This window comes from Centroberyx gerrardi, chromosome 2 (assembly GCF_048128805.1).
Source record: "Centroberyx gerrardi isolate f3 chromosome 2, fCenGer3.hap1.cur.20231027, whole genome shotgun sequence".
In the NCBI taxonomy this organism is placed as follows: domain Eukaryota; kingdom Metazoa; phylum Chordata; class Actinopteri; order Beryciformes; family Berycidae; genus Centroberyx; species Centroberyx gerrardi.
In genome coordinates, this window is record NC_135998.1 from 32,423,758 (window position 1) to 32,441,159 (window position 17,402).

The 17,402-nt window shown below is 42.0% G+C and overlaps 1 protein-coding gene across 2 annotated transcripts; it reads right to left on the reverse strand.

Annotated features, from left to right (window-relative positions):
• Window positions 1-5,049: 5,049 nt before the first annotated feature.
• Window positions 5,050-13,603, reverse strand: LOC139917052 (E3 ubiquitin-protein ligase TRIM39-like). 2 transcript variants are annotated; one of them, XR_013506904.1, is made up of 3 exons: window positions 13,526-13,603; window positions 5,452-5,574; window positions 5,050-5,179 (listed from the first exon to the last, which is right to left on the reverse strand). XR_013506904.1 is itself a non-coding variant. In XM_071906073.2 (3 exons), the coding sequence occupies exon 1, from the start codon at window positions 13,494-13,496 to the stop codon at window positions 12,156-12,158; it is 1,341 nt and encodes a 446-aa protein (XP_071762174.2). In that variant the 5' UTR covers window positions 13,497-13,513; the 3' UTR covers window positions 5,050-5,179; window positions 5,452-5,574; window positions 11,948-12,155. The 2 variants fall into 2 exon arrangements, 1 of the variants encoding a protein (XP_071762174.2); XM_071906073.2 differs by lacking the exon at window positions 13,526-13,603 and adding an exon at window positions 11,948-13,513.
• Window positions 13,604-17,402: the final 3,799 nt, after the last annotated feature.

The following is a 17,402-nucleotide window of genomic DNA, read 5'->3' on the forward strand; positions in this document are numbered from 1 at the left end:
CAGTCCCACAGAACCTTCTCTGATGTTTTCCCCTTACTCTGTACCCCTCCCAGCTTTCCTGTTGTCTCAGGAATTTAAATAACTAAGGAGAGTGAACTGGCCACTCTAAAAGCAAAATACTATCATTAATCCAATATCAGGAGAAACCAGCGAGGCGAGAGTCAAGGTGTGTATCATGACTTTCCCCATGCAAACATAGGGAAAGTCATAGGGAGGAATTAAGAAAAACAAAACACAAAGATAACAAAGGAAACACAAATGGGATTTATAAGTGGAGTTTGAGAAAGGTCGCAGTGGCTCAGTGGCCTAAGGTGCAGGCAAAAATGTCTCTATGTTCATTACAAAAATTGATTGAAGGTAGAGCAGGTCATAGACTACTTCTGCTCAAAAAAGTAGTCAGATAGTCTTAGGTTATATTCCTTATGGCCACTGAACATGACAAGCGTCCACGTGGATCATCATTGTACAACAAGCCTGCAATAAACGGTGTCTTTGTGCCCAGATGACACCTGGCGGCTGAAACACGATACTACAACAGGAGGCAGCGCTGTATATTTGAAATACATATTTGAAACTTTGCAAAATTGACATGAATATAGCCAGTATTTAAAATAATTATCTTTTTTAACAACTAAATTGATTCACTATAAATAAATAAAGACACATATAATTATATTGATTTGAATGTAAATTTGACTGAAATAAAGAAAATTAACACATAAGAAATCACTTAAATGCAAATAAAGAATGTGATTTAAAGGATAAGGCTGGTGTTTTTTAATGCATTTCTTACCGTCAACAAATCCTATGAAAATAACAAAATCAGCAATGATTTTGTTTTGCCAGCAAGTCTCGTCCATGTAGCCGATGCCCAATAAAGCCATGCCCCAGCAGCCATAGAAATCCATTGTATTAAAAAACTATTAAAAACACGTCACAGAGCCATGCCGTTGCTCTGGGCAACATATTTCATCATCGCAATGCACCGGGCCAGCCGACTTTTTCCTCAAACAACTTAATAAGCCGTTTGCGATCTCAGGAAAGTAGTTCCGTAGCACCGAAAATAGTCCCCGGCGTAATGAAGAATTTGTTCCCATTTGAATTTGATTTGGTAATAACTACAACAGCCTGACTTTTCATGGTAACGGTTAGCGATTTTTAAAATTGAAACTATGTCTTTGTGAGCTGTATTTCAAGGTTTTGAGCTTACAATTGGAGCCAATGACTTCCGGTTTGAAGGCTAAAAACGGTACGTGGGAAGTCTCATGAGTTTCATGATGTAAGGTAGGCTGCACGATAAAGCTAGCTAAGCCTAACTAGGTTGCTTAGCTAAGGAGCAGTGCTACCGTGAGCTTGGGTTGTGCTGAGTAATATCATTTTGACTTTAGAGTTGTCATTTAAACCCCGGAGGTGAAATGGTGTTTTTTGTTTGTTTTTTTTACTTGTGGGAACGAGATAGGTATATAGAAGATATGTTAAATATGATAGAAAATATGTTCAGAGACCATTTTACTAATCTGACATCCAATCTGGAACAACTTCCTCCCTATTCCCGAGTGCTGCAAACGCTTTAACAAGCTCATCTTTGTCCTTACCCTTTTTTCTACAATAATTTTTTATCCATGATTTGTATTGAAGCGCGAGTAAAAGGGTTTACATGATGTCACCAAATTGTACAGTAACGTAGAAATAGGAATAACACACATATCGGATCATAAATTACACCTAGTCATATGCTCACAAGCGTGCGTGAGAATGTGTGAGCCTCCGTACATGCACCATGAGCCAGATGTACAAAACTCTGTCTAGATTCAAGACAAAAAATCTGCATTGTTCTGTTTTTTTATATCATCTTGAAACTGTGCAAACGTGTGTGAACCTAATGCCCACTCCCACAATTACGTTAGAGGTCCACTACCAGCGTCGCGTCGCGTTGCCATCAGCGTTGCACCAACGTGACGTTCTCCCTGCTCCACAGAGCGCGTTGACTTTTGAATGGATTCACCAGAAAACAATCAATTCAACTTTATTTCAATGAGGGAGAACACGTGCGTCAGCCATCGAGAATTGAATCTCGGCCATTTTGTAGCTTGGACGCAGCCATCGGACGCAACGCGGACGCAACGCGAGCAGTGGAGCATCTTTCACTGTTGGCAAAGGAATCATTCCTTCAATGCCTGACGCCCGATGGCTGTAGTGGAGCAGGGCCGTTAGCCATGGCTGGATGTCAACACACCATCATCACACAAAAATAATAAAAACCACCATTTCACCTCCGGGGCTCCGTAGGTAACAGTTAGGATTTTACGCAATTAAAATATATCATCTTGTATTTGCAGGGACCACTGGTTACACAGTTACTGGGACGTCTCAGATCAAGAATAAGTGATATTGTAGACCAGCCGCATTTGGATTTGGACTATTTCCAGCACGTTGTAAATCAAGAAGTGTTCATTCTGACATCTACCTCCACCGTTTTGGATATACCAACTGACATTGTGGGTTGTCTTTTAAAGGATAAGGCTGGTGTTTTTTAATGCATTGCTTACCGTCAACAAATCCTATGAAAATAACAAAATCAGCAATGATCTTATCATTTCAGTTGTTAGTTATATAATTTCTTAATGCTTTAACAATGCTTTTAGGTGATAACCTGTCAGCATGGCAGGGGATGAAGAAATCTTTAACTTGTCAAACATCAGAATTGGACTCTGCTGATGAAGAGATGGCTGGACGGTGGGTCAAGAGGGTATACAAACAAATGTAAGTCTGAATAACATTCATGTGTGTATTTAAAATACAACTTATTTGGCAAAGTATTTGTACTTTGCCTGTATTATTCTTTTTGATAAAAACAGCCACTTCTTTGGCGATACAGACTCTGAAAGTGATCAGGAAGACAGTTCAAACAAGAGCCAGGCTAGGCCACCACAGAACTCAACGGTCAACTCAAACCGATCGATCATCACCATGCTCTGAACCTCCAGCGCTATCCCCATATCGTTCATCATCACTGCTACTACATCCCACTCAACGGTCACCACCTCTGTCACCACCCTGTCATAGGGCATCATCATGTTCTCGCCGAGGGCCATCTCCTCTCCACTCTTCACCACGTCCAGGGCCATCTCCTCTCCACTCTTCACCACGTCCAGGGCCATCTCCTCACCACTCTTCACCATGTCCAGGGCCATCTCCTCACCACTCTTCACCACGTCCAGGACCATCTCCTCACCACTCTTCACCACGTCCAGGGCCATCTCCTCTCCACTCTTCACCACGTACAGGGCCATCTCCTCACCACTCTTCACCACGTCCAGGGCCATCTCCTCACCACTCTTCACCACGTCCAGGGCCATCTCCTCACCACTCTTCACCACGTCCAGGGCCATCTCCTCACCACTCTTCACCACGTCCAGGGCCATCTCCTCACCACTCTTCACCACGTCCAGGGCCATCTCCTCTCCACTCTTCACCACGTCCAGGGCCATCTCCTCACCACTCTTCACCACGTCCAGGGCCATCTCCTCTCCACTCTTCACCACGTCCAGGGCCATCTCCTCACCACTCTTCACCACGTCCAGGGCCATCTCCTCACCACTCTTCACCACGTCCAGGGCCATCTCCTCACCACTCTTCACCACGTCCAGGGCCATCTCCTCACCACTCTTCACCACGTCCAGGGCCATCTCCTCTCCACTCTTCACCACGTCCAGGGCCATCTCCTCACCACTCTTCACCACGTCCAGGGCCATCTCCTCACCACTCTTCACCACGTACAGGGCCATCTCCTCACCACTCTTCACCACGTCCAGGGCCATCTCCTCTCCACTCTTCACCACGTCCAGGGCCATCTCCTCACCACTCTTCACCACGTCCAGGGCCATCTCCTCTCCACTCTTCACCACGTCCAGGGCCATCTCCTCTCCACTCTTCACCACGTCCAGGGCCATCTCCTCACCACTCTTCACCACGTCCAGGGCCATCTCCTCACCACTCTTCACCACGTCCAGGGCCATCTCCTCACCGCTGTTCACCGCGATCTTTGTATTTGCTTCGGTTTGCTTGGTTGATAATGATACATTCCTAGTTGGTAAAAATGGTGTAAAAGGCAATTGGTATGGGGTTGCTAGGTGGTTGCCAAGGTACAGAACGTCGTTGTTAGGGTATACTGGGTGGTTTTTAGGGTGTGCTTTTGTGACCAACAAAACGTGAACGTTGAGCTATCGCTGCTTCGCCGCTTGTCGGCACATAGACTTGTCTCCTGTGTGGCATGAATGCCACGGAGCAGTATATCGGGACTGCAATAAAGTTCGGAACCACTCACGTATTTTAAGCGTGTGTACTGAACAGTAGTAGTTAGTCTGGCATCCTAGGCAGTCAAGGTAATTTATTGTTTCGCAGGAAAGATTACTCAGTCAGGATGGGAAGGGTTTATTGAATTGAAGGTACACTGTAAAGAATTTCACTGTAAAATAACAGTAAAATACTGGCAGCAGAGACGTCAGCATTTTACTGTTATTTTACAGTGCATCTACTGTAATTTATTTTAACAGTACATTACCGTATATTGGATTACAGTATATGACAGTAAGATAACTGTGGGTTTTACGGTAATTTTACAGTATATGCCAGCATGTTACTGTTTATTTACAAAGGGTAATAAAATCTGCTACTTTTGCATTTAATTCCTATAAATCCCCACAAATAATAAAAAAAAAAAGTAGAAAACACAAGAGAATACACATTCAATAAAATATTGCCGTAGTTTATTACAAGTCCTCAATCATTTGTACAGCTGACTTTGTAAGACTAATAACATTTGGAACATTTGTATTACAAAACTGACAAGGTACTTCATTACCATATTTGGAAGAAACTGTCTCCAATAAAATCCTTAATGACAGGCTTTACTGAACTCATGAGCATAACCTCAGATGCTGAATTAAAACAGCATCAAGAACAGTGTAACGCTGAATTAAAACAGCATCAAGAACAGTGTAACAGAACTGCATCACAGTCTAGCTTGGAAACAAGTCTTTTGCACATGTAAATGTGAACTGCATAACAGTGAAAGTGAAAGGGAGAAAGAGAAGAGAGGGAGAAAGAGAGAGCGAACAGTGAGAGAGGACTTGACTGCAGCGTTTGGCTGGTATCCTCAATCACCGATGACGAGTGCCTGTAAAACAAACAAACAAACAAACAACAACAAAAATGGAGCAACACAATGTCACTGGTAAAATATAAAAATATGAAACAGACTAATGGAGGGAGAGAAAGGTAAACATAAGTATGAGGGGAGAGAAAGGGGCCAGAGCAATAAACTGTGTTCAAGGGAGAGACAGAAAATGGTTACAGACAGGACAAAAAGTACAAAGAAGAGAGAACAGTAAGAGACAGAAAGGAGAGAGGGCGGTTAGTTGGCTGTTACAGTTTAGGGAGGGAGGTTACCTCATAAATGGGTCAGTAAGTCAGTAGGTCGGTAGCATGAGGGGTATGCCTTATAGGCATTCTTGATGGTGGGCAGGGTGAGGTAGGACAAGGGCTCCCGGGCAAAGTAGGGCATCACTCTCTCTGAACAAACACAGAATTTCAAAGTTAGTCAACAGACACGTATGTAAGTTTCATTTCTTTCATTTCATTTGCTTAGATCCCTTCCCACTCTCTATTTTAGGTAGTCAGATGTGACCGCACCAGATCTCCAGCATCAGGATACGCTGCCTCCGTTACTGAAAAGATGCCCATTAAGTGACGTCACGTCCGTAGAGGAGTCTTATTTGCGCGGTCTTGACGGGCTGGCTGCAGACCTCTTATCATGGTCAGGAATACATGAACACTAGCCTGCTCTAGTGCTGTCTTGCTTACTCATGCATTGTCACATGCATGCACAAATACCAGACAGTAGCTTATTATATAATGATAATAATAAATAGCCACACACACACACAGCTGTGTTGTTGTTTTCACCTCTTTTCTAAAGCTTGTTGTCAAATTCGGCCCCGAGTAATGGTGGAATCGATGAAGCGAGTGAGTAAACATTTTCAACTAGTAAACTTGCTACCTACCTCTTCACTTGTCATTGTGGGACATGTGACCTTCAGCGGGAAAAATCTGGCAAAGCGACACTGGTAACCAGCGATATTTCTCTGCAAGTACATTTATTTTAGCCATTAGCCTTTATGCACGGTTTGTCCTAAGGGGGTTCTGTATCCCAACAGGTTTGCTGTGTGTTTTTACAAGATTTGTTGCGGTTTTTGTCACCCTCTAGTGGTCGGAAGCAATCGCTTAGTGTAGCTTTAAAGATCTGCCTGCTTTGCCTGTCTGTTGCAAGCCCACAGAAATTGGTATCAGTAGTACTTCCAGTTTGGCGATGTAGCCTTCAAAATAAAAGCATGGAAACTGAATTTTACAATTAAAAAGCTATAGCATCTGGCAAGAAAGGTGATAGGAAAATGCTCATGGGAACTTGTAGATTGATATTGGAATATATATAAAGCTTTAATGTAACAAAGGCTGTATGATATTTAAAGTTGCACTATTATTTTTTTAAATAGGTCCTATAGGCTACAGTAAATTTCAGGGCAAACAATAAATATTTGACAAATGAAACACAAAGGGCATAACAGAATACCATAGAAGGCCTATTCTCTAACAGTTTTTGTGGTTTGCCAGTTCTCATTTCCCTTTTGCAGAGTTGAATAGGCCTGCAGTATACTCTAAATCAGTGGTACTCAACCTTGCCCTACTCAGGAGCCACATTGACACATTTTTGCAAGAGCCACAATCCAAAAACGTCCTTTTCCTCCCTGAAACCATTATGCATTTGAGAATAAGGATAATAGTAATATGTTATTAAGGAATGAAAAGCATGATGTATAGTTAGGGATGGCTATCGTTAGGATTTTATTGATACCGATATCGATACTGATACTGCTTATCGATACTCTTATTGATACTTATGATTTGGAGCTGTCGTACAGCCACGTCCATATTTGCAGCATTATCTACTGTTATGGCTACAACCTTCTCTCTTACATCAAATTCTGCAAGGACTTCTCCTATCTCCTCAGCCACAACAAGACCACTCTGAGACTCATACACTGCCTGGGTCTTTAGGACTTTCTGTCTCAGTTGGCCTTCATTTACATAGTGGAGTGTGACTGTGATATAGTGATCCTGTGTGATACTTGTCCACCCATCAGTGGTTATGGCTACTTTTGACACATTGGCAAGCTCACCGATGATGTTTTTCTTCTCAACTTCATACCAAGCAGGTATCAGGGTGTTTGATAATGTGCCTCTAGAAGGGGGGTGGTAACTGGGGTTAAGGGCTGTGGTCATCTCCCTACAGGAAAATATTAACAACCATAAGCAATACAAAATTAGTTATCTCTGGTTGTCAGGAGCTATTGGCTACCGAGCATACCTAAACCAACTGGACTCCACTGTAGTGAAGGGCTGTAAATCTTTCACAATAAACTTGGCGACAGCCCTGTGACATTCTGCTGTTTTTTCCTGTCATTTTCCCTCGTCTAGCGATGGAGAATGGGTTGGACTTGGGTGTCTGACTTCTGCTATCCACTGACGAAGCTGTGGCTGCTGCTTGACTGACGTTGTCTATGGGATTATTTAGGAACATAAATTAGAAGTGCTTAAAACCGATGCTAACTGTGTCCAGAGTTAATAACTACAGACTCAAACACGCTGCACTGCTTCAGATTTATAGAATGTTTCATGAGGTTGCTGGTGTTACCCCCTTTACACGCAACTACCTTTTTACATATATTGCATTTAGCTGCATTTTCATTCAATTTAGTAAAGTGAGCCCACACTTTTGAACGTTTTGCCCTGTCGGCCATTTTCTTTTTCTTTTTTTTTTTAATCTTTATTGAAAAAACATTCAAATATACAAACAGTGCAGACATGTGCTCAGCATAGTAGTATACAAAGAAACAAGAACATAAATTACATGTTATTCTTCTTTAATGCCCTGTCGGCCATGACTGGAGAGCACAGAACGTAAAAACGCAGTTACGCAACATCAAACGTAATCGCCTGATGCCAGCAGCTTCGTCATCATTAGGGGACGGTTAGAATTAATTAACGTTACATAAATACCGATTGCAGCACCGTTTGTCCAGGAGCTTATGAATATTTCGGCACTGACCAGTCAGGAACCGGTACCAATTTAGTACCGGTTCTCGATACCCATCTCTATGTATAGTGCAATAACTGTAATTTATTATTATTACCATTGCAACCACAAATGTCATTATTGGCAGTGTTTCAACAGTATCAGTTAACAATCATTACTAAATGATTTCCAAGTGCTGATCACAAAGTCCATAACAGCAACAGACAGCCCATTGCTGATCATCACAGTCCATAACAGTAGATAACAGACTTTCAGAGACTTTCAGTTCTACTGTAGCCTACATTAGTATTTTAGACTACAAGGGGTTGTCAGAAGAGCAACATTGCACTTACTTCACTCAGTGCGATTTCTGACACTCCTTCTGCCGCACAAGGGATTTGTAGTCGGGCTCTGCGCTGGAAACGGCGATCCGAAGGGCCTCCGTTGTGTGCCGCAGACTCAATCTGTTTCGGTTGCGACATTTTATTCTTGAGAGCGCAGAGAATGATGCTTCACACCGGTATGTGGATGGAAACATTGAAATGATGCGTCTTGCAAGTCTAGAGATGTTTGGAAGATGCCCCACCAATTTCCAAAAGTCCACGACATCTTTAATCCGGAACTGACGCTGAAGTTCATCCGAGCCCTTTAACTCCACAAACTCCATTTGAAGCTGCACATGTCCAAGCTGGTTGCTTATTTGCTTCATTTCCTCAATCAGGAATGGGTTTTTCACAAGTAGAAAAACATTGCCTTGGTCCTTGAAGTCGCGGAATCTTGATTCGTAGTTTTGCTTGAGCTCAGTTAGCACATCACAGAATTGTGACCGACAGGATGGGGCAGCATCCGCATGCATCGCCATCACTTTCTGCACGGTGGGGAAGAATCGGTAATCAGAACCACGGACACTTTGTTCGAGTACATCCAATTTGTCAGAAAATGCTCTGATAGCCATGTAGAGCTCATACACGGTCTAGTTTCTTCCCTGTATCTTGAGATTAAGTTCGTTCAAGTGCTGTGTAATGTCACACAGGAATGCAACAGAAAGCACCCACTCTTTGTCATCCAAAAAGGAAAATCGAGAAGTCTCCCTTTGGCCGACAATAAAGGCTTTCAGTGGTTCAAGCATGTCCATGAAATGTGCAAGCATACGTCCTTTAGATAGCTATCTAATCTCGGTGTGTAACACCAAATCCCCATAGTGAGTGTCAAACTCTTCACATAACAATTTAAAATTCAAGTGGTTTCTTGCACAGGTCCTGATGTAATTAACCACTTAGATTACATTTGCCATCACATTATTCAGACACTTGAACTTCGCAAACAAGGCTTGTTGATGCACAATACAATGGTATGAGAAAATGTCCTCAGCAACCCCTTTGTTTTTCAGTGCCTCTTTCAGCAAAGCAACGGCCCCGTTTCTCTTACCAAGCATCGCCGGTGCGCCATCCGTTGTGAACGCTGTGATTTTTTCTGGTCCAATGTTAAACTTTGCCAAAGTTTCCAGTACAGAGTTTTTGATCTCCATGCCCGTTGTTCCATTTTCCAGGGGAACCATGTCAAGCAGTTCTTCTGTAATGTCAAACTGACTGTTGATTGTTCGGATAAAGATGAGTAATTGTGGCGTGTCATTTATATCCAGGCTTTTGTCCATTGCAAGGCTGACAAACTCAGCAGATGACAGTTCATCCTTAAGAATATTTTCAATGTTCTCTGAAATGTCTGATGCCCTCCTAGCCACAGTCGAATCCGACAGTTTAAGTTTTTTTGCCTCTCGTTTCAGGTCTTTTTTCTCGGGAAACAACGTTGAAAAGACAAGCAGTATGCAATCCTTCACCATTTCTCCATCAGTATACGGCTTCATCTTTTTCATCAGTTCATGTGTGATTTTATGGGATGTCTGTCGCCCTTTCACTAGTATTGGTGTGGAAGAAGTTTTTCTGAGCAGTTCGGTTCAGTTTGAGTCTCACCAGCTTTTCAGCCCTTAGCTCTCCACCTTTCGGAAAGTCGGTACTGAACCTTGGGTGTTTTGTTTCGTGATGGCGCTGCAAATTGGACCTTTTAAATTGTGAAATGACGTTATCACAAAGTAGGCAGATGCATTTTCCCGAACCGCTGGACACGAAGAAAAACTTGAGTTCCCAGTCCTCTTTAAATGTTCAGTATTCCTCTTCATATTTGCGTTTCTTAAGTTCTTTAGCCATTTTAGCTTCATGCTAAGCTAGTTTTCCCAGTGTGACAGGGAGTTTGCACTTGCAGGTCTCACGCTGCAAACAGAGCGCGAGACCTGTGATAAATTGTAATTGGTTGTTCAGACGGTTGAGGGGTGGGGGCGTAATAGATTGATGTGACTTATGGAGAATGAAATGTTGAATTCTGCTGACAATGTGTCAAACAAAATTGATTTAAGTACTTTTTAGATTTATTTATATATGGAGTATCACTGCTCTAAATTGACTGGCATACTTGTCAGTGTACTTGTACAGTATCAAATTGCTATAAGCCTACTACTGTAAGACAGCAGCATTCTGGCTGCTATAAACAGATGGGGATTTTTATCTATCACAATATAGACAATGAGCACAGGCTATTTTATTGTCACCAGGAAATATAAAGGCTTATCAAAAAAAATTAAGTCAGTCTCCATAATATAAGAGAATTAATTCACAATCATTTATTATTTATTAGGCTTCCTACACCCTGGGGAGCTACAACAGTTCACTTCCTAACTCAAACAATGTAAAAACTTACAGATAATTTGTAGCCACACACACAGGATAAGAAGCTATTCTGAAAGAATATCATAACATCTTAGAATAATGTCTTCTGTGTGGCCACATGCAAAGTCATGGCAGTCTATGAAACAGTAAGCAGTCAGAGGTGGAAAAAGTCCTCAAATCCTTTACCCAAGTAAAACTAGCAATGCCACAATGGGAAATATACTCCATTAAAAGTAAAAGTTCCGCATTCAAAAGATTATTTAAGTAAAGTATAGTAAAAGTACTCATTCTGAAGAACGGTCTCTTTCAGAGTGTTAAAGCTACACTAAGTGATTTTTCGACCACTAGAGGGCGACAGAAACGGCAACACGTGTAAATAAAGCACAGCAAAGCTGCTGGACTATGGAAGCCCCAAAAGACAAACCTAGCGAAGGACTGTGCATAAAGGCTAATAGCTAAGCTAAGCGTACCTACGGAGTAGGTGTGTCGCCAGTTACCAGTCTCGCTCTGCCAGATTTTTCTCCTGCTGAAGGTTACATGTCCCACAATGACAAGTGAAGAGGTAGGTAGCAAGTTTACTAGTTTAACAAGTTTACTCTCTCGCTACGATAATTTTTTTCAGGAATGGGAGGGGGAGAGGGCCGCTTTTAAACAGCGAGGGAGGAGACAAGCTAGTTTTAAAAAAATGAAAAGCTACTGAATGGAGCGGGAGGAGCTCACAGTCGGTCTGAGTTTTGACAACAAGCTTCAGAAAAGAGGTGAAAAAACAGCAACACAGCTGCTGCTGTGTGGCTATTTTGTTTATATCATTACATCTCAAAAAAATCTCCACATAGCACACATTAGCTTCAGGCTTGGTTATAGGGTCTGAAATCGCTTATTGCATGTTTAAATGACTGATACATTAACCTGTAAGAATTATTTTAATGTTGTAGGTCTAACTGCTCCATATACTGTTGGAGAGTTTAAACTCTAACATGCAGAATATTTTGTGAGCTTATTGTATGTTTATAACTACAGCGCTCAGATAAATGTAGTGAAGTAAAAGTATATAGTGTCACAAAATGGAAATACTTAAGTAAAGTGCCGGTACCTCAAAGTTGTACTTAAGTACAGTACTTGAGTAAATGTACTTAGTTACTTTGCACCTCAGTAAACAGTGCAGTATCTGGGTCGGGTGTGGTGGGCCAGTCTGGGTTTTTATCCCAGTCCACCACTGATAAAGTCTGTAACGGCTCTCATGCAGACTTCCAGAGAGTCCGATACCCTGCAGATCGTCATCACCACCATCATCTTCATCTCTAACTGTGCTGGTTCACTTTTACAGAGACCTTCACTGGTAAAATCTTCAGGGGGAGTCTATCCCAAGTGGCAAAGTATGGAAACACCCTGTCAGTGAACATGTGTGTGAAGGTGTGTATGTGTGTATTAGTATCAGGATCAGAGAATGACAGCTTTCCTCTGTTCCAGTCCAGATGCAGTCTGATCCTCTGGAGCTTCTTCTTCACTGGGAGAATAGTGACTGGATCTGATGGGGAGAGTGTTATGTATTGACCAGTAATGAACAATATTTTCCATAATCCGGACCATTTGCCTCCTTTTCTATGGACTAACACACCCAGTTCCCAGACTATCTTGTCTCTAACCTCAACATCCCAGCTGTGAGTTCCTGAGTTAAAGCCCTCAGAGCCCAGGACAGAGCGGTAGTAAATCCTCTCTGGGTTTTCAGGAAGCTGCTGTTTCTCTCCACATCTTACACTGGTCAGATCTTCAGACAGGATGAGGTTTGGATAGGCAGTGTTTGGGTCCAGAATCACAGGAGTGTAGGAGACCATCTCCTTCATCTTGTCCCAGACTGTGAAGCTCAGGTTGCCCAGGTGCTTGGCCTCGTCTATCAGAGCTCCTGAGACCAGCTGTGGATCATCCAGCAGGGGGCGCTGGACTCTTTCCACGGTAGCCTCGTAGTTCTGCAGGAACGAGACGTCTTCAGCTCTCAGCTCCCTCTCTATGGCTCTGACTGTGTCTGAAAGAGCTGCTATCTCTCTGCTCAGACCCTCAATCTTCTCCTTCATCGTCTGACTCTTCCGCTTCTCTTCCTCCCTCAGTGCAGCGATCCTGGCCTCCTCTTCCTCTTGTAGAAACTGGTGAAGCTTCTTAAACTCCTCCTTAATCTGCCTCTCTGTGCGTCGGGCCTGGACCTTAATGTGTTCTGCTGTTTGATCACAGTTTCCTTTAACTTTATTAAAGAGCTCCAGTTTCTCCTTTAAGGGCTTCAGTGATTCCTGAAGTTCCTCCTTGTGATCCCTTACAGCTTCATCGATGGGTCTGATTCTGTGGTTCATGTGTGTTTCTGAGTCTCGACAGACAACACACACTGGCTGCTGATGGTCCAGACAGAAGAGCTTGAGTTTCTCAGTGTGCAGACTGCAGAGAAGCTCAGACCCTGCTGAAGCTCTCTGATCTCTCTCCAGTAAGAAACTAGGTGGATGATCCTTTGAAGATCTTCTGTTACAAACTGGACACTTACGTATTTGTTGCCCTGTCCAAAAGCTCTGCAGACAGGCTTTACAGAAGCTGTGGCTACATGATAGGACGACAGGATCTTTTAAGATTTCAAGGCAGACCGGACAGCAGAGATCCATTTTCTCTCCGAGTGAAGTTAAAAACTCACCAGGCAGACTGCTCAAACAGGAAGCCTGTCAGCCAGTCATCATACCACTCTCTCCTCTAGAAAGTGAAAGTAATTTTCATGTTGAGTCGTGTTTCTCTAAATCTCCCGTGAAGTGTGTGTGGTCAGCAGCAGGTTGAAGTGTCAGTATTCCAGTACTCCCAGTATTCCCTCCTGTAGCTGTCCTCCCTCAGTGGAAGTCGTGGGTTTGGTCTGAAGGTGAATCTTATCGTCTGTCTCTCGGTGTGTCTCTCTACTCGGTGAGGAGTGGAAGAATAACAACCTCTATTTCCTGTTTGTCTCGAGTGACGCACATGAGGGGCATGAGGGTCATGCTTCAAAAGGAAAGTGAAAGGATAAACTAAGAATGTATAACAGTCAATGCCATGTGATTTGGCAAATGTGACTCAAGGGAATTGTAGTTTGAATTTTCTGAGTACCTTCTTCCAGGATTAAATGAGATGTTGGGTCCATGTGAGTGCAGGAGCAGAAGTCAAAGCCAGTGAAAGGCTTTCACTGCAGTAGGTGAAGGGTTGTGGGAGGCGTCCTGACATATTTTCTTGCTCATCAAAGCCAGATAAGTCATTGTAACTACTTACATGTTGCTAGAATGTAATACTGAATGTAACACTCCCTATAGCCACTTTCTGGCTGCCTTCACCAAAAAGGAGGAATATGTGGCAGGAACAGGTTTAAAATGAAGTGCCAGGGAAGACGCAATACAAAAAACAATGACACTTCTTTCTATTCTAGTTAACTGAAAGGGTTTCTTCTTTACCAGTGATGAACTCCACACTTCATCATTAACACTGCACTGTGTACACTTCACACCAGAAGGTAAAGGCAAACAGAATTGAATGGATAGAACGGTCTGTTTCAATTCCATTCAAATTCTGTGGGTGAAACTGTCTTCAGTTCTCAGTCTAAAGTAGGATTCTAGCTGCAGAAGAACAATACAAACAAACTAGAAGAAAAGGGTTTACTCAACTCTGTTTTGGCTGGATAGTTATATATTTATACCTGATTATACTCTGGAACTCAGTACAGTATTCTCTAGACCTGTATATTTCTATTCATTATTATTTTTCTCTTCTGACTTCCATAGTTTCCCATCAGTGCAACTAAAGAACTGTTCCAACAGCGTCTACTGTATAGATGAAAAAGAGTCTTTTTTTCTATATACACCAGGCTACTTATATTTGCATATTACCTCTTTAACCTATTCGCTAATTTCTCCTTTATTTTGTACATGATCTGGAAGTGAAATGCTTGCTTCTTTTCATTGTTGTGTTTGGAAAAATGGTATGTGCATTTTTGTAGTTAATGTGAAAACGATAAAAAAAAAAAATAGTTTTGCTTACTTTATCAAGGGTTCAGATGGCTGTGTTAATTGTTTTGAGAGCATGGTCCTTAGTTTGGAGAAATGTGCCTAAATGTGCCTGTGTATAGGTGCTGTACGCACCATATGGCAACCAAAGCCACAGACATAAATAAGCATGCCATCAGATGTTTCAACCTGGCATGTGACCGTGGGGGTGGCCGTAGGGAGCGCATGAGGTAGCGCAGGTAGCACCAGCAGTAGTTCAAGGCAGTGACGGACTGTGAATTTCACAACTTGAGCAGTATTTTTACCTCCACCAAAGAGGTTATGTTTTCGGTGCCGTTTATTTGTTTGTTTGTCTGTTTGTTTGTCTGTTAGCAGGATTACGGAAAAACTGGCCCGATTTTCATGAAACTTCGTGGAAGGGTGTAGCATGGGCCAAGGAAGAACCCATTACATTTTGGAGCGGATCCGGATCCGACTCTCGAACAAGCAATAATAGCACGAACCTTGGTGGAGGTCTGCGCTCTCCGAGTGCCCTTCTAGTTTTACGTTAAGTTTTGTTAATTAAAATGGTCATGAATTTGTAAAAAAGATTTGTCAGTTGGCAATGTGAAGGGTTCAGTTGTAGTCACAAATCTGTGCGTTAAAGGGTAACTTAGGTATTTTTCAACCTGGACCCTATTTTCCCATCTTTTTGTGTCTAAGTGACTAAAGGGGACAACAATTTTTGAAATTGGTCCAGTATTGATTTCTGTGCGTACGTACTTTTCAAGTTTTGTGAGTACGCCATCTTTCAGTATGAAATCTACGCAGTCTTTTATACATGAGGAAATTCCACGTTTATCTTTCATTGCATTTCAGATTCTCAGCGGCTGTCATACCCAGAGTGCACGTTGGCTACATTGGCGATGAACGCACGCGCACCGCGAGGGGAACCGTCGGGCCTATTATATTCTAATCTATATTCTAATAATTTTATTTTATCAATTCATAATTTGACAGTCAACATCTATGGTTGGAAAAGGTCAGCCTTTGCTTTTTATTTTCTCCAATACTACCTACCTTTGGTGTGAATAAATAAAAAACATAAATAAAGAACAGTCCCTTACCCGAAATAAATACAATTTCAGAGTACTGGCAGTTTAGGACAAAAAGTATAAAAGCAATATAGAAAAACGTCTTGTGGCACAGATCTGGACCAGAACCGGCCCAGTGCTGAACGGAGTTTTGCTGTCTGTGGACATCAACTTTACTCTTCTCAATTAAGAGATAGAGATTGTAAGTTGATAGCAGGTTCTGAGTCATACATGGCTTTGTCCAGCGGCTATTTCTTCGTTGATCAAAGGATCAGTTCCAAGTCATTTCCTGCAGCTTAACCTCAAGATCAAGAAGAGTATTTGTTTCTATATTGTAAAGAGAGTGAGGGCTCACAGTTCAAACACTGGTGGCCATTTTGTCACTGCTTCTGGTGTTGACAACTACAGTACTACAGAAGACAGCATTTCATTAGACCAGATAATTCACAGTGGCATTCCTGTACATACGAATAACTAAAAGGATGGTTTGTCTTTATGGTGTATAAAGCTATACAAATTCTTCATAGGTTTAGAACTATTTCTATTCCAATACGACTAAATTTATTTATTTGGAGAAACCACATTGGTTCCAGGTTCTGTAACACCTCTATCTGGGACCACAGCTCTTCAGTGTTTTTAATGGGCCAGAAGGACTGATTAAGTAGTGTATAACATTGTAGCCTACGCACTTTATAACCTTCACCACTGTCCTACAACAACTTAAGTCAGAGCATTTTAAAGGAAAAAAAACAAAGTGCTGTGAATGCCACATAAAATTGGTTAAAAATGAACTCGAATGAACATTTGAATTACTTTCTAACACCCTCCTATAACCTAATCTCTCATTGATTTACCCCCCGATGGAAAAATTCTTTACTTAAAATATGTGTTTTATGAAATGATCACATTGATATAATGATATCTGACACATTTGATATCTGAAGAGCTGGACATTTGTCCTTGTGAAGGTACTTGAACCCCTGCAGAATCTCAGTTGGGAGTCATATTGTCTGTTCCTTGAACACATTTCTTTAACAACATGAGTAATTTGTCCACTGGTCCAGTTTCCTCAAATTGATGGACATGTTCTGGCTCTTTCTTTCAACTGGGAGGTTCTCTATTGTTTTGACATTTCCCCCTTCCTTCTCTTAAGTGACTTTGTCCCATTATTGCATCTTTACATGTTTTTTCATTTTTTCATTCACTTTTTCAATCAATCAGGTTCCAACAGAACCATATGCTTACTGACCTATTTCCTAAATTTCTATTTTTACTTTTTATATTCTACTTAAAGTTGCACTAAGCGATTTTCCGACCACTAGAGGGTGACAGAAACCGCAACACATTTGTAAATGAACTACTGGAGTACAGAAGCTCCTAAGACAAACTGTGCATAAAGACTAATAGCTACGTACTAAACGTACCTAGGGAGAAGTGTTGCTGGTTACCAGTCTCGCTTTGCCGGATTTTTCTCCCGCTC

Excerpts from the sequence above, each read along its gene's own strand:
- LOC139917052 (XM_071906073.2), bottom strand. The coding sequence starts at position 13,496 with ATGGATCTCTGCTGTCCGGTCTGCCTTGAAATCTTAAAAGATCCTGTC.